Here is a 25,980-nt window from a genome sequence, read left to right on the forward strand (position 1 = left end):
GTCAACTGCATTACTCTCTCACATTATATACCTTAATAAGCCCCCTCTGTTACCTCATCAAAAAAAAAGTTACTCAAGTTAGTTAACTTGCTTTCCTTAATTAATCCACACTTCTCAAGTGACGAATGTTGTCCCGGATTATTGGTTCTAAAAGCTTTTCTAACACCGAGCTTAAACTAACTGGCCTGTAGATGGTGGGTTTATCCTTATGCCTTTTTTTTGAACAAGAATGCTCCTCACAGTCCTCCAGTCCTCTGGCACCTCTCCAAATCGAAGGAGATTTGGGAAATTATGGTTAGTACCTCTGCAATTTCCATCAGTACTTTCTTTAGCATCCTTGGATGCATCTGTTTGGTCCTGGTGGTTTATCAACTAAGCACAGCTAGCCTTTCTAATACCTCATTTTCGTCAATTTTCAACCCAACTAGCATTTCAGTTACCCCCTCTTCCATTATGACATTGGCAGCATGTTCTTTGGCAAAGACAAGTGCTCAGTACTCATTTAGAAACTTAGTATGCCCAATACCTCCATGTAGGTCTCCTTTTTGGTCCCTAATCAGTCCCATCTTACTAGCCTTTTACTATTTATGTGATTATAGAAAACATTTTGATTTTGTTTTGTTAGCTGCCATTCTCTTCTCATAATCTCTCTTTGCCCCTCTTATTTTCTTTTTCACTTTCCTTTTGAACATTCTATATTCAGTCAGGTTCTCAGTTGTACTATCAATCTGATATTAGTCATATGCACTTTTTCTGTGCTTCATCTTAGTCTCTATCACTTTCGTCAACCAAGGTGCTCTAGCTTTGGTTCCTCTACCTTCGCTCCCTTGTGAGAATGTACTTCAACTGTACTCAAACTTTCTCTTTTTTAAAGGCAGCCCATTGTTTGATTATGGTTTTGCTTGCCAATCTTTGATTCCATTACCATTGCTAATGTAAATTTTTGGATACTCTGATCACTGTTCCCTCAAAGTTTTCTTATTGTCACTTGGATCCACCTCATTCCCAAGACCCAGATCCAGCAATGCCTCCTTCCTCATTGGACTAGAAGCATACTAATGTAGAAAATTCTCCTGAACACACTTCTAAAACTCTTCGCCCCCACCCCACCTACCCTTTACACTATTAGTATCTCAGTCTATCTTAGGATAATTGAAGTCCCCCATTATCACTACTCTATATTGCTTGCACCTCTCTAATTTTTTCCTTCACACCGTTATAACTAATTGGTGAATACACCCAATCATATAATGACACCTATTGTTTTTTTCACTCCTACCAATTAGATTCTGGTATTGACCCCTCCACAACATCCTTTCTGTCCAACACTGTAATATTTTACTTAATACTGCTATCCCGGCTCCTTTCTTTCCTCTCTGACTTTCATAAAAGCCTTGTATCCAGGAATATTTAGAATCCAGTCCTACCCTTTTTTGAGCCAGGTCTCTCAACATTTAAAACTTATCTACCCCTGGGACTACAGCTGGCTATCTGGGGTGACTTAATTGGATGTCTCTCTATTGAGATGCTCAACCAGCAATGTCCCAAGATATTGAGGTAGCTAGCCAGGAATGCTCCCTCCTGTCTCAGTTCAGTTGCAGTAGTTGTTGGCCCAGGGAAGCTTGGGGCAATGTAAAGGGGCAGGGGTGCAGTAAAATGGGTCTCTGCCACATTTACTTAAACCCTGCGCAAAGGGAAAAGGGAGTTACTCAGGGGAAAATATCATGGAAACCAGCCCTGTAATATTCCGGTATACTGAGTTGCTTTGATTAAAGTGGAATATTGTTGTAACTTATAAATATTTTGAATGTAAATTGCACTGTATATTGCCGTCCTTCCAATTTAAGAATGGTGAAGAAAGATGCAATGTGTTTTGAGTTGGCGACACCTTTATTTTTCTTCTGTTGCTGACAGTCTATTAAAGATCTGTTATTTCTGGTCCTAAAGCTGGAAAATTTTCAGCTGATCCAAGCATCAAATCCACCAGTAAGCAGCTCTCACTGTGAACGTACAAATCTACATTTTAGATTTTAGATAATGCTGATTCAGATGACTAGTTCAGTATCAACTAATTAGTGCTACACCCACAATGATACAGAATTTTTAAATTAATAATTCCTTTGGTTCAACCTCATGTAATATTAGGATTATGTACTGATTTTCCTACCACAATGTGTTGCTCACAACTCTCTGTATGAACTCAGCTGTAGCCTTCAGATAGGAAATGCCATTTACTTTTCTTTCACCAAGGTAAACCAGAACAGAGGAGAACACCCATAGAGACAGAGATTGAGCCACGTTCTATTCCACAGACCCCAGTTAAGGAAGACTTATTTGGCTGTATCCCATTTGTTTCTGAAGCAGGTAAGTTAGAAATTTCTAAAGGCTGTATATAATGTTAATGATTGTGGACTGTTTTGAACTGGGGTACAATTTCTCAGCAAAACCACATGGCTGTTAACCACATGGAAAATTATAGAATTTCTCTTTCACCCCTGCAGGTTTTGGAATGAAAATTCTACTAAATCAATCCAAGATTGCAATCTTTATATTCCCTAATTTATTCAGTCTCTGCATACATGGTTAGGATTTGGTTTTATCCATTGGGCTAATATCAATTGGAATACGAACAGTGTGAAGGGCACAGAGGACGCAAAATTCTTGAACTGCATTCAAGAGAATTCTTTTAGCCAGCACATAACAAGCCCAACAAGAGGGGGTGCAATTCTAGGTTTAGTCTTAGGAAATGAAGCTGGGCAAGTGGATGAATTAGCAGTGGGGGACTATTTTGGAGATGGTGACCATAATATAGTTAGATTTAGCATCATTATGGAAAAGGACAAAGATAGAACAGGAGTAAAAGTTCTAAATTGGGGGAAGACAAATTTTACTAAGCTGAGAGGTGAACTGGTGAGAGTGGATTGGATACAGCTGTTAGAAGGAAAAACTGTGTCAAATCAATGGGAGGTATTCAAAGGCAAGATTCTACGAGCACAGTGTGGACATGTCCCCAAAAAGAAAAAGGGTGGTGCTGCCAAACCTAGGGGCCCCTGGTTATACAGAAGCATACAGGCCAAGATAAAGCAGAAAAAGAAAGCTTATGACGGTCACAAAAGACTTAATACTGCCGAAAGCGTAGAGGAGTATAGAAAGTACAGGGGTGAAGTAAAAATGGAAATTAGGAAAGCAAAGAGAGGATATGAAAAAATATTGGCAGGTAGAATCAAAGAAAATCCTAAGATGCTTTACCAGTACATTAAGAGCAAGACAATAACTAAGGAAAAGGTAGGGCCTATCAGAGATGTACATAGTAACTTCTGGGTTAATGTAGAAGATGTGGGCAGGGTTCTCAATGAGTACGTTGTTTCTGTCTTCACAGATGTAGATGCCCTACTTAAAGAGGAGGAGTGTGAAATATTAGGTACAATAAGCAGAGTGAGAGAGGAAGTACTGGAGGGACTGGCATCCTTTAAGGTGGATAAATCACCAGGGCCAGATGCATTCTATCCCAGGCTGTTGAAGGAAGCCAGGGAGGAAATAATGGATGCTCTGAGGATCATTTTCCAATCCTCACTAGATAAAGCGAGGTCCCAGAAGATTGGAGGTCTGCAAACGTTTACTAATATTTAAAAAGAGTGCGAGAGACAGGCCAGAAAATTATAGGCCGGTCAATCTAACTTCGTTGGTGGGTAAATTATTGGAAACAATTCTGAGAGGCAGGATAAACTGTCATTTAGAAAGGAGCGGATTGATCAGGGATAGTCAGCATGGATTTGTTAGGGAAAGATTGTGTCTTATGAACTTAATTGAATTTTTTGTGGAAGTAACAAGGACAATTGATCAGGGTAGTGCAGTGAATGTTGCCTACAAGGATTTCAATAACGTATTTGACAAGGTCCCACATGGCAGACTGGTCAGGAAAGTAAGATCTCATAGGATAGAGGGGAAGGAGGCAGGTTGGGTCCAAAATTGGCACAGACAAGAAACACAAATTAATAATGGTCAATGGATGTTTTTGTGAATGGAAAGCGGTTTCCAATGGTGATCGACAGGGCTCAGTGCTGGGGCCTTTACTGTATTTGTTGTATATGTTAATGATTTAGACTTAAATGTGGGAGGCATGATTGGGAAATTTTCAGGTGACACAAAAATTGGCCATGTAATTGATGGTGAAGAGGATAGCTGTTGACTCCAGAATGATATCAATAGTTTGGTTGAGTGAGCGAAGTGGCAAATGGAATTCAATCCGTGAAAGTGTGAGGTAATGCATATGGGGAAGGCAAACACAGCAAGGGAATACTTAATAAATGGGAAGTTATTGAGAGGAGTTGAGGAAATAAGAGACCTTGGCGCTCACGTCCACAGGTCCTTGAAGGTGGCAGGACAGGTGGTCAAGAAAACATATGGAATGCTTTCCTTTATTGGGCGAGGTATTGAATACAATAGCAGGGATGTAATGATGGAACTGTATAAAATGCTTGTTAGGCCACAGTTGGAATTTTGTGTGCCGTTCTGGTCACCCCATTACAGGAAGGACATGATTGCTCTAGAGAGAGTGCAGAGGAGATTTACAAGAATGTTGCCAGGGCTTGAAAATTGCAGTTATGAGGAGAGATTGGTTAGGTTAGGGTTGTTTTCCTTATAACAGAGGCAGCTAAGGGGTGACCGACTTGAGGTGAACAAAATTATGAGAGGCCTAGATATGGTGGATGGGAAAGACTTGTTTTCCCCACCTGAGGGGTCAATTACCGGGGGCATAGATTTAAGGTGATTGTTAGAAGGATTAGGGGGGACATGAGGTAAACCTTTTTCACCCAGAGGGTGGTTGATGTCTGAAATTCACCACATAAGTTGGTGGTTGAGGCTGAAACGCTCAACTCATTTAAAAGGTACCTGGATCTGCATCCAAAGTGCTATAACCTGCAAGGCTACGGACCAGTTGCTGGAAAGTGGGATTAAAATGAGCAGCTAGTTTCTTTTTTCTCTTTTTGGCCACTCAGACATGATGGGTTGAATGACCTCTTTCTGCACCATAACTTTCCTATGGTTCTGTCAGATGTGAGATCTTATTTCATCTTTTGAGCAGTCTATTTCAATACACTATTTTGCTTTTATTCAACATTTTGTTGAATATTGACATGATTTTTGGATGAAATAAGCTTCATAATATATTATGCATTTTGAACTAGTGTTAATTGCTTCTTAATTTTGTTCTGTCACGAAATGGGCATAAGAAAAGGCTTTCATTTCCTTTTATTGTCTTTTGAAATTGCACTGTGAAGCAGCTGCTGCCTCTCCATCTCCGAAGTAGAATAGTAGAACACTAGAACAGACTGAGGGGAACCCACCCAGTGTGGTAATCCTCATAAGAAACATGTGGCAAATAGCTTGGGATTGACAGTGGCAGTATGTTTCCAATTCAAATGTAGCTCCAAGTTACTCGCCCAAATATTCCTGCTGATAAGTCAGCAGAAGGCTTGTAATTACAAGTTACAAGACATTCATCAGTTTTAATCCGCTGCCTAGGAAAAGAACATCAAAGAAGAATATTTTTTTTTAAAGATTTGGATCACCATTCATGATTAAAGATGTTCTCATGTCCCGCTATTGGAGATGAACAATTGTTTTTAAAAATTTGTACATGATTGAAATTTGTAATCCTGCTTTGTACATTTTCAAAAAAATGTTAACATACATATTTCTTTTATAATGATTTATACAGATTTATATTTGCAAAATGTTATCAAATGGATTAATAGTTTGTCGGGCCATATTTAGTTCAAGATTATAATTTGCTGCATGTTTGAAAAGTAATGCTTTAGGATATATACTCTTTAAAATCATTTTATGACAGCCTGCTGGACATGGATTGTTGCCAAAAAGTTACACTCTGCATGTGTGTGTAGCGGACCGGGAGGGTACACTTAACTATAATTGTTTCTGGTGATGGAGACTTTATTGGAAATGGATTGTAATAGTTAATATGTATGCATTTTGGAATGTAATATTGTAGTGAGCCTCAAATTGTTTGCTCTGTACTAATCGTGTGGACCAATTCGACTACTGAGAAAATAAACTTCCAACCATTTTCCAAAGATTTACAACCCTTTGAAGAATTTGTCCTCATCTCAGTCCTAAGAACACTTTATACTCAGTGGATGCCTTTTTAAGTGCAGTCACTGTTTTTATGGAGGAAACTCGGAAGCAAGAAGCTTCTACAAATAACAAGTGAGATGAATAACTACTTTTTGTTTTTAGTGATCTTTGCTACTTCTCAGAGGCAAGGGCAGTGGGGTGACATCCCCAACCGACCCCCCCGCCCCCCCCAACCATTCTCCATTGAATAGTCATTCCACCCTGTGGAAGCATGTTTGCCTCTGCAATTCAAATGTTTAGAGTTTGGTGCCTTATACAAGAGCCTGCTCACATACCTTGCCCTGCATAAAACCTCTTTCCAGCTGTATCAGAGTTTCCCATGACTGACATTATCAAGCACTCAGTGGGAAGCATTCTTGCGTCATGATTTAGAAAGTTGTGGGTTCAAGTTTCATTTCAGAGACTTGGACACAATCTAGGCTGACACTTCATTGAAGTGCTGAGGGGGTGCTGCATCGTTGGAGGAGTTGTCTTTCAGCTGAGATGTTAAATCAAGGCCCTATCTACTCCCTTAGGATGGTGTAAAATATTCCATGGCTCTATTGAAAGATGATTGCGGGATCCTTGGTGTGCTGGCAAATATTTATCCCTCAACCAACATCACTTTGAAAAAAAAAAATTACCTGATATCTCATTGCTATTTGTGGAACATTACTGTGTACAAATTGGCTGCCATGTTTCCTATATTACAACAGTGACGACACTTCAGAGTACTTTAATTGGCTGCAAAGATCATGAAAGACCCTATATAATGGCAGGCTCTTTCTTTTTGTTCACATTGTTTGACAGTCACTACATATTTCAAAATTGCTGTCATCGACCTACCCTCCAAACAGGTTTTGCTGATTTGTCATAAAGATCCAGATGAGCCAAAACCTCTTTGTCTTTTATTGTCAGCAAAACCAAAGGCATTCTCTGTTCCTGCAGACACAGTGCTTCTGGCTTCAAGTGCCTATTTCTTCACAGCTATGGTTTTTAGTTTAACCCAGAGGTGTATAACCGTGGCATATTGCTTTTGAGCACCTCACCAATCTCTATCATTAGGACCACTTTCTCTCAGCATCACCTCCTTCTGCCTGTACCTCTTCCCCTTTTTCTGTGGAAGCTCCAATCCACACTTTTACTGTTACATGTTGGATCTCTTTAGTGTTTCTCCCCATTGGCTTCCTACCATTCATAAGTCATCCAGTCTACTGAGACCGATGTCCACATTTGCACTGAGGGTCACATCCCCATCATTTCTGTTCCTGTCAAGCTCCAATGGCGTTCATTGTCCCAGGGAAGCCATTTTAAGAATTTTGTTCCTGCTTTCAAACCTCTTAACTACCTTGCCCATTTCCTTATCTTCGTGATCTCCTCCAGCCTAGAATAAAAGGTAAAACTATGTGATGGGAAGAAGTGCAGATAGTTTAGCTTGAATATGGAAACTGAAACGAACTTGGAGGCTAGCAAGACTGGAGGGAGCTAACTGCTAATTTGAAGCAGGCTTGGAGCATGGGGATTGTCCCCTGGAACAAGTGATTAGTAAGAACCAATTTGACACTTGATAACTGCAGTTACATTGGTGATTTAATGGTCACATGGTTCAAATGAACCAATCAAAAATATAGGTTCTGCCAAACAACAGACATGTCCTAATATGTGGAACTTGTGAGAGGGTTTAAATTGCTCAAGTTATTGGGTATTTATGATTGTATAACAAAATTGCATATGAGAACACATGGCAGCTCATTTCTAAATTAAGTGCCTTGGTCAATGTTAGTAAATGTTAAGATTGTTTATTGTGATGTGTTTTTGTTTTTACAAATGAGTCTGTTAGTCTCTCTGGGTTCCTTGCAGCTTTTAGACAGAAGAGGATTAATTCATTTCGTCTGAGCTGGATTTGAATTTTGGTCCCAGAGATGGAAATACTTTTTTTAAAACTAGTGATCTTGATGCTTTCAATCCATTTTTTCCTAAATTTTCATGTTTTTATTTTTTTAACAGTCTAAATGTTTTTCTTTTTCTTTAGGATCAAATGGAAAAAGTGAAGAAAATGCAACAATTTCAAATACTGCTTCAGAGAGTGGATTTAAAGCTGATGAACAGGGACGTACTGTCCTTCAACTCAGTGGCCAGAGCAAAGGAGGAAGAAGGAATGACCCAAATTTAATTATGCAGCAGCACCATAAGAAAAATGGAGAAGAATCGGACAGTGATTTTGAGTCTGACCCACCTACCCCTCGGAGCAGTGAAGAAGAGGAACAAGAGGAGGAAGAGTTCCACAGTGAACAAGGTGAATTCATTGATGTAGAAGCAGAAAATTTTGGGCAAAGACCTCTGTTAATGGACTCTGATGAAGAAGCAGAAGTAGATGAGGAGGAAAAGCACAGCTCTGATTCAGACTATGAACAGAATAAGGAGATTTATACTATAACCGAACCAGGTTTAGAATACAATGCTGATGCTGAAAGTATTGCAAGTGCAGAATCAGCAACAGCACTCATCACCCCTCCGGATTCGCCTCGAGTCAAAGGGAGTAAAACGTTACAGGATGAAGTAGATATATTTGGTGCTGTGCCATTTGTTGGGTTGCATCAGCATGCACAACTCAGCAAAGGAGTGGAAAATAAAGAGAGTTTTCAAAAGGCATCCTTCAAACCAGTCACCCTTAAGGAGCCTGAAGAGTTTGATGTATTCAGTAATGCACCTTTTACTAAGAAATTACCTCAGACAGCTCAGTATGGTGAGGGTACTCTCACACAAACACCACCTATTTCACCTAATGATGTGGACATGTTTGGTTCCACTCCATTCCAGCCACTTCAGACTGTACAGTACATAAAGGAAAGCAAAGAGGATGTGTTTGGACATGTTCCTTTTGAAGAGATCACAGCCAGTCAACAGCACAAGATGAAGCAGCGCAGTTTACAAAAACTTTCATCTCGACAACGGCGCACCAAACAGGAGTCTTCTGGTGGAAATGGCAAGCGCCATCATGGCACACCGACAGCCACAAGAAAATCTTCCAAACCTATCTATAGAACTCCAGAGCGGGTACGCAGGCACAAAAAAGTGGGGAGGCGTGATTCGCAAAGTAGCAATGAACTCCTTAACATATCTGACTCTAAGGAGAATATTGGTGTGGCGCTTCCTGATGGAAAGGAGAAATGTCAGTCATTACCTGCAGATGAAAGCCTGCTTGATCCATTTGGTGCCAAGCCATTCCATCCACAAGAGCTTCTAAGAAACACTCAGTATCAAGGTCTAAGTGACTATCGAGGAGACCACAATCCAGTTGCCAACAGATCCAGACCAGCTTCTGTACATGGGGCATTTCACACTGGAGATGGGCTAAAAACCGATGATTTTGGTGCAGTGCCCTTTACTGAACTAGTATTACATAGTGTTACAAAGCAACATGGTGACTTTGATCCATTTGGTGCAGCACCATTTCCTTCCAAACAGTAAAATAAGTAGTCTTCCAGTAGAACAGAGTCCATATCTACTTCATTCAAAGCTCATTTTCCACCACAAGGCCTTATGAACTGGGCTTCTTCCCCATGCTACGCAATACCTCTGAGCCATCGTAGAGGGGAAAATCCCAGCTGACACTCTCTCTCCTTAAAAATAATTTTTCTCAATATCTGGAAATAGACTGTGTATGATTCATTTTGCTCTTAATTTGACATTTTACAGAATTTATAATTTTCTGCAACAATTCCTGATTGTTTTTATTAACTTGGAAAATTTTAGTTAAAGTGAAAATGATTCATTTGTAAAACAATGTGAGCTTGCAGAACTACAAATACCCATTAATATTTGAAATCGGCATTAGAAAGGGATTTGATGTCTTTAAACTGTGGAACTAGACTTGATTGTGTAAATTATGTATTTTACTTTTTCTGAGGTGAAGGTTTCAGAATGAATTCCTTTGTAGAATGTGCCCATAATCCTCTGACTAGCATAGTGTCAGACCATGTGTTTTGCTGTTGCTCAAGTGATCATAATATGCAGCCACAATTGAAAAGCCAACACTTACATGCTTAAAGCTGGAGTTGAAATGCCCCTGTATTATTTGTGATATAATTGTGTTTTAATGCTTGTGTTCAGCCAGGCTGTTTTTGTGTGAATGGAAATCAAATATCCAGCACATAGTCTATTTTTATTGCTGCGATACAGTTAAAGTGCACTTTTCAGACTTGGACTTGAAAGTGAGCAAGTCTCCTTTTTGTATTAATAGTTTAATTATAATTTGTTAAACCTGTCATTTTATATTGATCACAATCTGCTTAGTGGTTTTCTTTCCACTGTTTAACACATAGGGAGCTCTGATATTTACTATTTGCAAACTTCAGTTTTCACTTTAACGATACAATTAGAGGGATTGGTTTCCCACACTCCCTTTGTTTATATTCATTGATACATGCTTTCCAATGAAGCAATAAATTCCACTTGAAGTTATGATTATAATGGATTGAATAATTCACTTGTATTAAGGAAAGCAAGGAAGCTTTATTTAGTTCAAGACATCTCTACATCCAGTTAATTTCACTTTCAAATAATCGGATAGTAAAAATATGCATGAAATTCAACTTCTAGTCTGCAGAATAGGCAGTAGCATATTGGCCACTAGTTAGACACTCTGCCTGCCTTTCCTATTGTGTAAAACGTCAACTGCCTTTTCTTTGCACCCCCATGGTTGAATTTCACTCCTTGTCATCTTTAGGAATAAAGTAAAAGCATTGACGTGTCTCCTAGCAGGGGGGAATACTCGGTGTTCATCTAGAAAAGCCAACTGACATGGCTACATGTAGGAGCCCACAATATTTGCCAAAAAACAGAAGATAAAAGATAATGGTCACATTTCTACTATGTAACAATGTCTTAGTGCTTAGTGAAGAATAACCATGTTGAAAAATTAGAATTGCTTTTTAAACTGATGCACATGCTGATGCTCCTCCTTCAGATAACATATCTTAAGAGGGCCTTGGTGACCACGGACTTCCAATGGATTGGTCCATTATTATGCTTGGCAAAGTACTACAGTAGTTTTCCATTGCCTTCTGCAGTATGGCTGACTAGGAAACTCACCTGCCGCCTGCCAGCAGGCATATTGGAAGGATTTACAGGCTGACAATCAGCCTGTTTGGTCATGTTATGAACGCACCTTCCATAGCCATCAAGCCCTGAAATGGGACTTGAACCTGCAGCTTCAGGCCCAGAGGTAGGGACAATACCACTGTGCCACAAAACCTCCATATGTGCTGCTAGCTTCTGGAAATATATACCAAGTACAACCAATTGGCCATATAAATGGTGTCTTCAACATTAGCAATGGAGATGTGCAGAGTATTCATTCTACACAAGTTGCTGGAAAAGAATTCTCATTTATTGTATAGTATAAGTCGTCATTCAAAAAGTGTATCATTTGAATAACTATCCCTTAAGTTTGGCATCCCACAGCAGCCATAAAACCCCACTTTGAGCCTTGCAAACCTCGCTGATGCCACAGCTCAGATGCTCTTGGCTATTTTATCACCTGTCAAATTGCTATTCTGAGGATAATAGTCGATCAGCATCTTTTTCTGTCAACTGATGGGTTACCCAGGGCTCTCTCTTGCCACAGTTTTCCATGTCACGGACCACCTCCACTCATTTAACTTCATCTACAATTGCAGATTATTCCATTGTAGAGTCATCAACTGCTTTCAGAGTGTACACCTTTGCATTCCCTCTCTTGTCTCCCCCCTCATCACCCATATGCAATAACTGTATTGGTACGGCCTGATCTCTCTCAAAGTTCTTGCAGCATAACTGAAATCTTTAATTTCTTCAAATGCCATTTATTTTTGTTTTGCAAGCCCAGCCAACAGTTAACAGGAGTGAAATTTAACTGAGGGCACAAAATGGATAGTAGTGGATCAACTATTTAGCATAAATAAAGGATTACGTACTAGAATCTAAAGCACTGAAATATGCTTTATGGACCAAACAATCCACGCTGGCATCAAAACTCCATTCAAGCCTCATCCCACATTTTCTCGAGCTAAATCTACTATCGTAACCACCTAGTTCCTTCTCCTGCATAAGCTTATCTATCTTTCTCTTAAATGCATTTATACTATTCGCTTCAACCACTCCCTATGGTAGCAAGTTCCACATGCCTACCGCTGTTTGGGCGAAGAAGTTTCTTCTGAATTCTCTTATTAGATTTATTGGTTTATCTTATGTTGATGGCCTCTAGATTCCCCACAAGAGAAATCATTCTACATGCATCCACTCGATCAAAACTTTTCATAATTTTAAAGACCTCTATTAGATCACCTCAGCCTCTTTTCGAGAGAGAAGAGACACAGCCTTCAAAATTATACCCTGATATGTATACACGTGCATTTCTGGTGTCATCCTTGTAAATCTTCTCTGCACCCTCTCCACTGTCTCTATGTCCTTAATATATGGTGACCAGAACTGCACACACCACTCCCTCAGTGTGGTCTAGCTAAGGTTTGATTCAGGCTTAGCATAACTTCCCTATTTCTTAATTCTGTCCCCCCTAGAAAAAAAGCCTACTGCTTTTAAAAAAAAATTATTTATGGCCTTGCTAATCTATGGCCCAACTTTTAGTGATTGGTGTATTGTACTTCAAAATCCCTTTGTTCCTGGAGCCCACCTAGACTTGCACCCTCCAAGTAATAAGTGACCTCCCTACTCATCCTACCAACATATACCACCTCACATTGAAGTGTTGAACTTCATTTGCCAATTATTTGCCCATCTGCAGGTTTATTAATGTTCTCCTGTAATTTGTTGCAGTCCTTCGCAATATTGACTATCCCCCCAATTTGGTATCATCTGCAAATTTAGAAATGATGTTTTGGATTCCAGAATCTAAATCGTTAATATAAATTGTGGAGAGCAGTGGTCCCAGCACTGATCCTTGTGGAACACCACTGCCACTCTGAATAACCACCAATGTTAAGCTGACTGGTCTATAATTCCCTGGACATGTTGTGTCCCTCTTAAGTATAGAAATTACGTAACTCTGCCAATCGTCTGGCACTACACATTTTTCTATTAAATATAATTAGTAATGCCCCCACTATCTCTTCCCTAGCTTCAATCCATCCAGATCAGGGGCTTTATCCTGAGTTGTTTGTTCAATACATCCCCTTTTTTTTCTTTTAAATTAACTTACTTTACTCATCTTGTCATTCAATGTCATGTCTACCTGTTCTATCTCCCCGGTAAATATGGAAGCAAAATAATTATTGTAATATTTCTGCCATCTCCCTACCTGTGGTATTATATCCTTAATGATTATATTCCCATCACAGCCTTTTTTATTGTTGTGCCTGTAAAATATTTTACTATTTTGGTTTATGTTCCTTGATAATTTTAATCTCGTAGTTCCTCTGACTTCCTAATTGTTTATTTTTGATTTTTCTCCTAATTTTTCCATATTCTCTCATTGTGCGTTCCTCTCCTGTCTATGTGCTTAAGGGAACAAATGAGGGTTGGCAAAGAGGTGTACCTTATGTCTTTATTCATCCATGGAGTATCACTAGTGTTTAGTTTCTTTTTCTTCCCTTTCGGTGGAATTGTTTCCTATTGTTCTACATCCTGCATTATTTTCCTTTCCCATTGAAGTCAATGAAAAGGAAAATTGGGTGAGGTTAACATTTCATATTTCAGATTTCCAAAGGTAACCTTTACGTCCTGACTGTTGAGATTGATTTAATTATTTCACTCAGCTCAATACCTTCTTCCTCACACAATCTACATGCCTTCTGTTGCTTAATTATTTTGGATTTTTCTGGTCTGTCATTTATTCTTTTACATCTTGGTATGATCCAAAAAGAATCTCATAAGCTGTTTTGCTTCATTGCTACCTCCCAAGATGATTTTCAGTTTTACAGTTATGTAATTAATTAAGCAGGTATTGAAAGACCTGGGATGCAAATATGAGTCATAATTCAGTTAGTGTTGGAAAATGTTTTATTTATAACACCAGCCATTAAGTCACAGGAGAAATAATGAACAAAGCTACAAATAATTGTCATATTGAACCCACAACAACTTTATCCCTCACTTCTCTTTTTCTCGCACCACACCCGTCAAATAAAATAAACAAACAATTTCAGGATTTATACAATCTTTTCCAGTCTGATAAATGCACAACTTAAGCATTTGCATCACATGACTAGTTTGTCCTTGAAGGGCAAGCAGTAAAAATGAACAGAAGTATGATTATTACAACTCAAGCATAATTACAAAAAGTACCATCATTTTCAAACAGCACTAATTCTACTAGTAGATAAGAAAATTTCTGTGCACAAAACAAAAAAACTTGTACATTGCACTTAGCCCTCCACAAGTTTTATATCTAAACTTAGAACTTAATATCCTAACGCGTGAAGCTCTGGGACAGGAGCACAGTTTTGTAAAATTTACCCTTTATTCATCATTGGTGTTCTCAAAAGTAATTCTTCCATCCTTATACCATGCTATTTGAAGAGTTAATATTTCACTTACCAAAGGTAAGATTTCTTTTAAAAAGGAAAATAGAAATATTTTTCCCTTTTGAGACTTACTAGAATCTATTGTCCATCAGTAATACCCTGGCTAGCCAGTTCATTAGAGAAGTGCAAGGTGGCAAGACAATCTACCTGCCTACTTGATCTCTTTAGCTTATGAGGAGGAATGGTAGTAGTAGTAGACTTTCTTCCCACTCCTCCTATCAGACAAATATTAATTCCTCAGACATTTGTGTCCTAAGGGACCACATCAGGCAAATGGTCAGCCTGACCAGTAGGTCACCAAGATGAAAAATTTAAGGTACTCAGGAAATGGTCAGATTACTTCTACTCTAACATGCCAGTGACATTCACAACCAGTAATCTGTACAACTTGATCAAACAGGTGAATTTTTTAGCAATGAAAATTCATTTCATGTTACTTGTTACTAAATGTAGGTAGATTATCAACCATTTTAGATATGGCTGTTCTTATTCATGAAGATTAAATGCCACATGTTCTAATTCTGTCTACACTATCTCTAAATACAGATCTGGAGGATTCTTTCTTGGATAAGGAGATTAAGCAGTTGTCAATTCTCTCCCTGATATTTTTTATGGATGTACTTTTATATTGGGCTAGTTAAATACATGTTATAATTTCATTTCAGCACACACTCTGCTCTTCTTTCTCAGGCTCCCAGCACTTGAGGGAATAGGACTTAATCTGATAAGCAAACTCCCAGTGTAAATAGATCTGAAAGAAGATCACATACTTTATTCTACTTGTCATCTATGAAAAGCAGCTTCAAATGTAAAAAGTAGTAGTTCTTACTGATAGGCTGAGGCAATGTCCACTAATATGAACAGGGGTGAGGCAATCCCCTAGGATGCAGTCTCAGACTATTTGGGCTTGCAACCAGGGCTCAAACACCATCCACTCACTAACGTGAAAATTTAGGCAAATGAAGGTCTGCATATGCAGACTTGCTCCATTGTCACTGCAACAAGCAATTGACAATTTAGCTCAGTTAGCCAGCTGAACTTTGCAGGTCTTGATTGAGACTAGTACCTGACATTTATCAATTAAGTCTTGAGTAATATCTTACTAACAGTATAGGGAACACATACATTATTTGAAGAATGACTACTACACCTTAAGGTGCAAGCGTCTTTATACAAGTACATTAGACATCTTACAAAAAGCTACTGGAAAATATCTGCAGTGTATAATTATACAGGTCTGGAAGCTAACTGCTCTCCTCCAACAATCTGTTACTTTATTTAAATAAAAAGGTCTGTATACATACAGATTAATAATAAACATCATCAATTAAGCAGTAGAATTTTAACACTGTCCTTCTCTGGCTCAGTGCAGTATTACAGATTCTTAACAGGCACTTCTACAGAAATTGTTCACCCAATTACAAGACGCTTATGTTGCAGTTATGTACTCATTAGTTGAGAACAGGGTTGGTTGTGTCTATACTGTGTGATGTAGACTCCAGTTTGGTGCCACCAATAAAACATCAGTACAACAAGGACATGCCAGCACTGATGACTGGAACCGAGGTAGTTGAGCTGCCCTGTAAAAGGTACAGAAATGTTACTACTTCATGCTCTTCCACTCTCTGCCCCTGTGCAAAGAATGTCACTATGGACCACATTTTATAACCAGCACCCCTAGAACAAAGCTGCATTGGATGCTGAAGTATTTAATTATAAAAATGAAAATTGTAAACATACACATGGTTTACAAAGTCATTTGGTAGCATAGAACTTGAGTATGGCTTTAATAAAAGACATTTTGTCACAGCTTTTCATCTTGCACTCAGGACTATCACAAGAATACCAATATTGGGAAGCAACAACTCAGAAGAGAGTGCTGATTGGTAAAGGCATTGTCGTGGAGAATGCACCAGTTAACGGTGACTGACAAACTGCCAATCATTGTTTGAAATTTAAACCAGGCAGCTTGACTCTGGTCAAGGTATTGTCCTGAGCAATGAGCTATCACTTTAGTTGAAACAGGTGCAATATGTGCACAGGTTCTTTCTGTTTGCAAAGAACAGGGTCTTGTGTATTAATATATGTAGCTTCCGTACTGGATGCAAATGTACCACACTGTGAGCCCGGCTGACTATCTTAAATTGGTTGTCAGCAATTTTTAGCACATTGACAATTATTTATCAAATGTTGTTCAATCACGGAATCACATCTAATGTTGGACACTGTTTTTGAGTTTTGCAAGTACGGGCAGTCTGTACCCTGCCCGTTACGAACAGTGGCAGAGACATGCAGTTTGATACGATCTGCCAATCTTTGGGATGTACAGCCTACATATCTAACATCACACTGGCACTAAAATTAATATACCACATTACTCATTTGTGTGATAGGCAGAACATCTTTTTGGCTTGAAGGCAGCATCTGGTTAGTGGTGAATACCATTCGTATTGCTACTGCATAGTAGCAGCATGTAACAGCTAGTTTCACCCATTGCTTAAATTTTTGAGATACCTTGCCCTTCCAGGGTAATCGGATGTAGATCTGGGCACTTTTCAGGGCCGAAAGTGATGGCTTTAGTTTGTGCGATATACAGCGTGAAATGATCTGATCAGGGTAGCCATTATCTCACAGGATGTCTCTGATTCACCCTATTTTAGCAATGAGCTTGCAGAGTGAGCAAATGGCTTGCATCCTATTTATGAGTTTGCTGATAAGGCCAATCTTATACTGCGTGGAACTGTAAGAATCTCAATGCATGTATTGACTAATGAAGGTAGGCTTGCAGTAGACCGTGGTAGAGAATCCTCTGGAGGATTTCTCAACTAATATGTCAAGGAAAGGAAGTTCATTTGACTGTTCCTTTCCAAAGATGAATTTGAGCGTAGGATGGAGCCCATTAAGACATGTAAGGAAATTATTACATGCTGCTACAGATTTAAATGTAGCAAATGTATCATCTACATAACTGAAATATGCAAGTGGTAGGAGGTTAGGTGTCATTCCATCGAAAACGCTTTGCTCATGGAACCCAACAAAGATGTTTGTAAGAGCTGGGCCTAGAGGGGATCCCATGGCAACACCATCTATTTGGGCATACATGGCGTCGTTAAAGCTGAATTCAACTGCACGAGTTGCCGTGTTCGTAAGCTCAGTGAATACTGTTATCAATATGCAAGTCCTGTATGGTCTTCGCAAATGTAAAGGAATCCTTCACCATGTATCTGGAAAACGTGTTCAAAACTGGTTGTAACAATTTGCCCAACTTTTGGCCAATTCATGCTGTGCAGAACTGGTCATAGATAAGGTAGGGCGTAAAAAGACATCACTTTTGTGTCTTGGGTAGCCCATTCATACACAGACGCAGTGAGCTGTAAGGACAAATCCTGTCACACGTCATGCAGCAGCTCATCACTTACAAAGTCGAGCAAACGTTTTTTTAGCTTACTTTTCAGCAAGGCTGTCCGGTCGTGTTGAGCGGCAGATCCAAAGGCTACAAATTTGGACCTGTTGTCAAGAAAAATCAGAACGGTTGTTCAGAATCCCGCAATATGTGTGCTAGAGCAGCTAGGCACGCTTCCAAGGATTCAGCATCTTCAGTGGAACCTGGTTTGTGACGGGATAGTTGGGACTATAGGAGTTTGAACACAGCAAATACCTCTTCCCATTTCATTTGCGATGAAGGCACACCAAAATTGAAACCATGTGCAAGAACAAACATCTCGCTTTCCAAGAGTACCTGGTCAGGGAGATTTGATACTTGTTTAGTGACGTTGTTAACTATACTGCCAAACTGCAATCATATGTGGATGATACGTTTGCCATATTTAAATCTGTAGCAGCATGTAATAATTTCCTTGCATGTCTTAATGGGCTCCATCCTGTGCTCAAATTCATCTTGGAAATGGATCAGTCAAATGAACTTCCTTTCCTTGATGTGCTCATTGAGAAATCTGCTGTGGGGGGTTCTCTACCACGGTTTACCGCAAGCCTACCTTCACTGGTCAATACACGTGTTGGGATTCTTACGGTTCCACACACTATAAGATTGGCCTCATTGGTAGCCTCGTAAATAGGACTCAAGCTATTTGTTCAGCATGCAAGCTTGATGCTAAAATAGGGCACATCAAAGACTTCCTGTGGGATAATAACTACCCTGATTAGATCATTTGCGCTGTATGTTGCGCAAATGCATGAACAGGTCTAAAGCCACCACTTTTGACCCTAAAGTGTGCCCAGTCTACCTCCAATTACCCTAGAAGGACAAGGTATCTCAAAAATATGAGCAACAGGTGAAGCTAACTCACGTTGCTATTACGCAGTAGCAACACAAGTGGTATTCACCACTACAGGATGCTGCCTATCTCACAAATGAGTAATGTGGTATATGAATGTCAGTGCCAATGTGATGCTAGGTACGTAGGCCATCCATCCCAAAGACAGGCAGATTGTATCAAACAGCATGCCCCTTCTGCTGTTCGCAATGGGCAAGGTACAGACCATACCCAACCAGGCCATGCTTGCAAAACTCAAAACAGTGTCCACGATTAGACAGCGTTTGCTAAATAATCCTCAAGTATACTAACAATACTATTGTCAGCTGGGCTCGCAGTGTGGCACATGTGTGTACTGGAAATGACATATTAATACACAGGGCCCTGTTCTTTGCAGACAGAAAGAACATATACACACATTGCACCTGTTTCAGCTAAACTAATTAAATAATAGCCATTTGCTGGTTCATTCCTTAGGGCAATGCCAAGGGTGTGACTGCGAGTGAGGCGGGTATGGGGATCCAGCTTTGGAGGAGCCTCAGCCAGTGCCCTTGTCCAATAGGTACAAAGGTCTTGCTCCAGGTGTGGACAAGGGCATCAACTGCAGGGAGGATGAGCAAACTGACCACAGAACCGTGGCACAAAACACCATTCAAGTGGGGGGAGAAAAGAGAAATGTAATAGTAATAGGGGATAGCATAATTAGGGGAATATATACTGTTCTCTGCAACAAAGACAAAGTCCCGAAGGCTGTGTTGCCTACCTGGTACCAAGGTTAAGGACATCTCTTCTGGGCTGAAGAGGAACTTGGAGTGGGAGGGGAAAGATCTAGTTGTCATGGTGCATGTAGGTACCAACGACATAGGGTTAGGAAAGAGGTTCTGTTGAAAAACTACAAGCAGCTTGGGGCTAAATTAAAAAGCAGAACCACAAAGGTAATGATCTCCAGGTAACTACCTGAGCCAGGTAAATTGGTTCAGGGTAAATAAAATTAGAGAGGTAAATGCGTGGCTCAAAGATTGGTATGGGAGAAATGGGTTCTGATTCATGGGGCACTGGCACCAGTACTAGGGAAGGAGAGAGCTGTTCCATTGGGATGGGTTTCATTTGAATCATGCAAGGACCAGTGTCCTGGCAAATCGTATAACTAGGGTTGCAGATAGGACTTTAAACAAATTAGTGGGGAGAGGGTTCAGTTGAAGGGGAGTTTAGAAAATCAATGAGAGCGCAGAAGTACAGGGTAGTGAAGAGGCAAACGATAATCAAAGTGTGACAGGAAAGGGCAGAAAATATAAGCAGAAGAGTGCAGCAGCAATTAGAGCCAGAATGAGTAATAATGGTAAAAAGTCAAAGCTTCAGGCTCTTTATCTGAATGCACGGAGGGTTTGTAACAAGATAGATGAGTTGACGGCACAAATGGAAATAAACGGATATGACTTGATAGCTATTACAGAGACGTGGTTGCAGGTGGCCAAGACTGGGAACTCAATATTCAAGGGTATTCGATGTTCCGGAAAATTAGGCAAAAAGGAAAAGTAGGTGGGATAGCTTTTTTAATAAAGGAAGGTATCAGTGCGGTGGTGAGTAATGATATAGGTGCAATAAATCATGATATGGAATCAGTTTGCGTGGAAATAAGGAATAGCAAGGGGAAGTAGTCATGAGTGGGAGTCGTCTTTAGGCCCCCGAAGAGTTGCCTCACTGTAGGACAATGTATAAATTGGGAAATAATGGAGGTGTGTAAGAAGGGTGTTACAATTGTCATGGGTGATTTTAATCTGCATATTGGCTAGACAAATCAGATTGGTAGGGGTAACATGGAAGACGAATTTGTAGAGTGCATCAGGGATTGTTTCTTAGAGTAATACATTGCAGAACCTACCTGGGAACAGGCTATTTTAGATTTTGTAATGTGTAATGAGGTAGGATTAATAAGAGATCTCTTAGTTAAGGATCTCCTAGGGGGTAGCAATCACAACATGGTAGAATTTCAAATACAGTTTGAGGGTGAGCAACTCTGATCTCAAATCAGTGTCCTCAACTTAAATAAGGACAATTACAGAGGTATGAAGAAAGAATTGTCTAAAGCAGGCTGGGAAAATAGACTAAGGGGAAGGTCAGTGAATGAGCAGTGGCAGACATTTAAGCAAATATTTCGTAATACTCAGCAAAAATTCATCCCAGTCAAAAAGAAGGACTCGATGAGAAGGGTGGACCACCGGAGTTAACAAAAGAGGTCAAGGAGAGTATTCACTCAAAAACTACGGCATACAAAGTGGTGAAAACTAGTGGTAGGCCAGAGGATTGGGAATTTTTTAGGAACTGGCAGCGGATGACTAAAAAGCTAATAAAGAGGGAGAAAATTGATTATGAAAGTAAATTGGCAAGGAATATAAAAACAAACAGCAAGAGCTTCTACGGGTATATAAAAGAAAAAAAGAGTGGCTAAAGTAAGCCTGGGACCCTTGGAGGATGCGACTAGAGAATTGATAACAGGGAACAGGGAAATGGCAGATAATTTAAACCAATATTTTGCACCAGTTTTCACGGTGGAGGATATTATAAACATTTCAAAGATATCAGATAAGCAAGGAGCTAATGGGAGGAAAGATCTTGTAACAGTCTCTATCACGACAAAGTATTTGACAAACTAGCGGGGCTAAAGGCAGACAAGTCACCAGGACCTGATGGCCTGCATCCAAGGGTTTTAAAGGAAGTGGCTACAGAGATAGTGGAGGCATTGATCAAAATATTCCAGAACTCATTGGATTCCGGGAGGGTCCCAGCAGGTTGGAAAAATGCTAATATGACGCCCCTGTTCAAGAAGGGAGGGAGACAAAAAGCAGGAAGCTATAGGCAAATCAGCCTAACATCTGTCGTTGGGAAAATGCTCGAGTCCATTATTAAGAAAGAAATAGCAGGACATTTAGAAAATCAGAGTCAGCATGGTTTTGTGAAAGGGAAATCAGGTTTGACAAATTTGCTAGACTCCTTTGAGGATATAACAAACAGAGTTGATTAAGGGGAACTGGTCGATATAGTGTATTTGGATTTCCAGGAGGCATTCAATAAGGTGCCACATAAAAGGTTATTGCGCAAGATAGGAGCTCATGGTATTGGGGGTAATGTATTAGTACGGATTGAGGATTGGTTAACACACACGAGACAGAGAGTCGGGATTAATAGGTCCTTTTCAGGTTGGAAAGACGTAACTAGTGAAGTACCACAAGGATCGGTCCTAGGGCTGCAATTATTTACTATCTATATTAATGACTTGGAGGAGGGGGCAGAGTGTAATGTATTCAAATTTGCTGACGATACAAAAATAGGTGGGAGGGCATGTTGTGATGAGGACATAAGGAATCTGCAAGGGGATATAGACAGATTGAGTGAGCAAAAACTTGACAGATGGAGTTTAATGTCAGAAAGTATGAAGTCATGCACTTTGGTAAGAAAAATCAAAAGGCAGACTATTATTTAAATGGAGAGAGACTCCAAAAAAGTGCAGCACAGAGGGATCTGCACATTCTTGTGCATAAAACACAAAAAGTTAGCATGCAGGTACAGCAAGTAATTAAGGCGGCAAATGGAATTTTAGCCTGTATTGCTAGGGGGTTGGAGTTTAAAAATAGGGAAGTCTTATTACAACTGTTACAGGGTGTTGGTGAGGCCGCACCTGGAGTACTGTGTACGGTTTTGGCCCCCATATTTGAGAGAGGATATACTGGCATTGGAGGTAGTTCAAAAGAGATTCACTTGGCTAATTCCTGGGATGAAGGGGTTGACTTATCAATAACAGCTAAACAGGTTAGGCGTTTGTTCATTAGAGTTTAGAAGAACGAGGAGCGATCTTATTGAAACATACGAGATTCTGAAGGGGCTTGACAGGGTAGATGTTGAGAAGATGTTTCCACCAGTGGGGGAATCTCGAACTAGGAGACATTGTTACAGAATAAGGGGACACTCATTTAAAACTGAGATACGAAGGAATTTCATCTCTGAGGGTAGTGAACGTATTGAATTCTCTACCCCAGGGAGTTATGGAAACTAGATCACAAAGTATTTAAAGAGAAGGTAGATAGATTTTTAAAATAGCCGGGAGTTGAGGGCTATGAGGAGCTGGCACGAAAGAGGAGCTGAGGCCTATGGCAAATCAGCCATGATCTTCTTGAATGGTGGGGCAGGCTTGAGGGGCCAAATGACCTACTCCTACTCCTATTTCTTATGTTGACCAGAGTCAAGCTGCCTGGTTTAAATTACAAAAAAAAATGCTTGGCAGTTAACTGTCAGTCACCATTAACTGGTGCATTCTCCATGGCAATGCCTCTACCAATCAGAGTTCACCTGCCAACCAATCAGCATACTCTTCTTATACAGAATAAAGTTGTCACTTCCCTGACATTGGTATTCTTGTGATTGTCCTGATGAGTGCAAGGTGAAAAGCTTTGACAAAATGTATTTTTTCAGCAATATACAAATAGTTTAAGTTTTAGATGTTCTTGTAAAGAAAAGGATTTAAACATTAAAATAAATCCTCAAGAAATGAATTGTCTGCTGGGCAAACTATTTTGCAGCTTTGAACAATAGGTTCCAGATCTACTCCCCATATTCAAAGTGAAGGGGCAAAATGAATGCCAAAACATCCTCAAAATTAAAAATGCACCAATTACACTCTCCAAGCTGTCTTACTCGCTCTAGAATCCAGTAATTTTGTTTTGATTCAGCTTGGTATAGTCTCAGCACGTCACTGCCATAGTTCAGATATTATTAGACTCATATTGGAGGCAGAAACTCCATATACGGTGTCATATTGTGACAAATCACTTGTCCTGAGGCTAGTTATGTAACTAGCTTTCATATTAATTGTGATCGTCTAAAAATCAAACTTTAGCCTGTGTGCTGAATGCTCACCTGGAAAATATCTTTCCGGAATTTTTGTGATATAGAGAAAGAAAGCCACTGCACCCATCAAATACATCACGAATACACGTGGCACAAATGCCTGTGAAGATAAAGTAATTGAATCATGAGGACATAAACAAAAAGATTAGGATTAAACTTTAAAACACAAAAAACATATCTGAACTTTAAATCAATAGGAAAAGATCTGAACATAAATTTCTGCTATGAACCACTATTCATTTTTTATATGCTGCTGCAATTTAGCCTTTGGCCACCAACTTGGGTTAATTTTTGTACAATACTGGTAATTTCTGTACTGAAACCCTCCATAGCAAAAACTTGCATTTATGTAGTGCTTTTCAAAATATCCCAAGGCACTTTACAAAGCAGTAATGAAACAAAAGGGCAGATATTAGAAAAGTTGATAAAGCTTGGTCAGAGGAGGATTTTAAGCAGAGGCTTAAAGTTGGAGTGGTAAAGGGATTTCAGCAAAGGAATTCTAGAGTACAGAGACTGAATGACTGGTAACCAATGGGGGTTGGGCAATGGGAGAGGAAAAGACACCAATATCAGACGGATGATGGAGGCTGAAGTCCTCTACATTTATTTTTCAGCAACAAGAAAGGATTATGCTGACTGACATTAAGTAAAGGAACTTGAGTATTGCTGAAAAAAGAGACATGTCGAAGCTTTTTGTCTTGCTCTCGTCAGGACATTGCAAGAATACCGGTGTCAGGGAAGCAACAACTTTCTTCTCATACGGTATAGAGTTCTGATTGGTAGAGGTGTTGCCATGGAGAGTAGACCAGTTAGTGGTGACCAATAGTTAACTGCCAAGCATTGTTTGTAATTTAAACCAGGCAGCTTGAACATGATTGGTCATGGCATTGCTCTGAGGAATGAACCAGCAAATGGCTATCACTTATTTTGTTTAGCTGAAACAGGTGCAATGTGTGTACATGGTTCTTGTATATACATTCCACCTGTTTCAGCTAAACAAAATAAGTGACAGCCATTCGCTGACTCATTCCTCAGGGCAATGCCTTGACCAATCACAGTCAAACTGTGGGTTTAAATTTCAAACAATGGTTGGCAGTTAACTGTCAATCACCATCACTGGTGCGTTCTCCATGGCAACACCTCTATCAATCAGAGTTCACTTGCCAACCGATCAGCACTCTCTTCACATATAGTATAAATTGTTGTTTTCCCCTGATATTTGGTATTCTTGCGAGTGTCCTGACAAGTGCAAGATGGAAAGCTTCACCATGTCTCTTTTTTCAGCAATACTCAAGTTCTGTACTACCAAATGACTATTAAAGGAACTTCCTTTAACACTCAGATTCAAGGTTTTTTTTTCTGTCAGGTAATCATTGCTGGTGGTGGAGCTCCTCCCCATGCACCTCCTTTTCATTACTTATATGCCCTTTACCCTTGGTGACATTGGCTGGAAGCATAAGACTCAAATGGGTCAATGGCTTCACACCTTTATCACTTTAAAGATAAAATTCTCCATTGATCAGTCTTCTTCCTTCAAACCACAAATTAATTAGAGTGCCAGTCCATGTCCTCACTCATACTTCATCTTCCCCACTGCCGTGAATTATGTCATCAGCCTCACTTTCTAATCCCTCCAGTCTTGTGTACCAGCCTATCTCAGTGATCTCCTCCTACCATGTGTCCCTGGACATGTTCTCTGTCCAATTAGACTTAAGCTTATTCTTGTTCAGTTTTTAGCTGAATGTTCAGCCCTTGTCCTGCAGAATTATGTTGCCAAACACTAATGAACAGAGAGACCTGAGGTATATATGCACAAATTATTGAAGGGCAGGCTGAGTAAGTGTGTTCCTGGGCTTTATAAACAGAGGCATGGAGTACAAAGGCAAAGACATTATGCTGAACCTGTATAAAACTCTTGTTCAACCTCAACTGGAGTTCTTGTCCAATTCTGGGCATTGCACTTTAGGGAGGACGTGAAGGCTTTAGAGAAAGTGCAGAGAAGATTTATGAGGATATTTCCAGGGATAAGAGAGTTCAGTTAAGTAGATAGGTTAGAGAAGCTGGGCTGCTCTCGCTAGAGAAGACAGAGGGGATTTGATAGGAGGTGTTCAAAATCATGAGGGATCTAGGTAGAACAGATAAAGCAA

General features: G+C 39.8%; 2 protein-coding genes across 11 annotated transcripts in view; one reads left to right on the plus strand and one right to left on the minus strand.

Annotated features, from left to right (window-relative positions):
- bmp2k (BMP2 inducible kinase) overlaps positions 1 to 10,599 on the plus strand; it is a 140,847-nt gene extending 130,248 nt beyond the window's left edge. For both annotated transcript variants that reach the window (XM_078543643.1, XM_078543653.1), the window contains exons 15-16: positions 2,251 to 2,364; positions 8,168 to 10,599. In XM_078543643.1, the coding sequence (XP_078399769.1) occupies positions 2,251 to 2,364; positions 8,168 to 9,606 (1,553 nt within the window). In that variant the 3' untranslated portion in view covers positions 9,607 to 10,599. The remainder of the gene's footprint in view (positions 1 to 2,250; positions 2,365 to 8,167) is intronic.
- Positions 1 to 25,980, minus strand: part of paqr3a (progestin and adipoQ receptor family member IIIa) — a 49,287-nt gene that overhangs the window by 10,789 nt on the left and 12,518 nt on the right. For 7 of the 9 annotated variants that reach the window (XR_013576839.1, XR_013576837.1, XR_013576843.1 and 4 more), the window contains 3 exons: positions 23,843 to 23,933; positions 18,106 to 18,396; positions 16,104 to 16,237 (listed from right to left, as the gene is read on the minus strand). Coding sequence is in view for 2 of the 9 variants with exons in the window: in XM_078543689.1 (XP_078399815.1) it covers positions 16,098 to 16,237; positions 23,843 to 23,933 (231 nt within the window). In the remaining 7 variants the exon portion in view is untranslated. Of the gene's footprint in view, positions 1 to 14,115; positions 16,238 to 18,105; positions 18,397 to 23,842; positions 23,934 to 25,980 lie in introns of those variants that run through there. The other 2 variants (XM_078543689.1, XM_078543703.1) reach the window with 2 other exon arrangements.

The sequence above is a fragment of the Cetorhinus maximus genome, chromosome 1 (assembly GCF_964194155.1).
Source record: "Cetorhinus maximus chromosome 1, sCetMax3.hap1.1, whole genome shotgun sequence".
In the NCBI taxonomy this organism is placed as follows: Eukaryota; Metazoa; Chordata; class Chondrichthyes; order Lamniformes; family Cetorhinidae; genus Cetorhinus; species Cetorhinus maximus.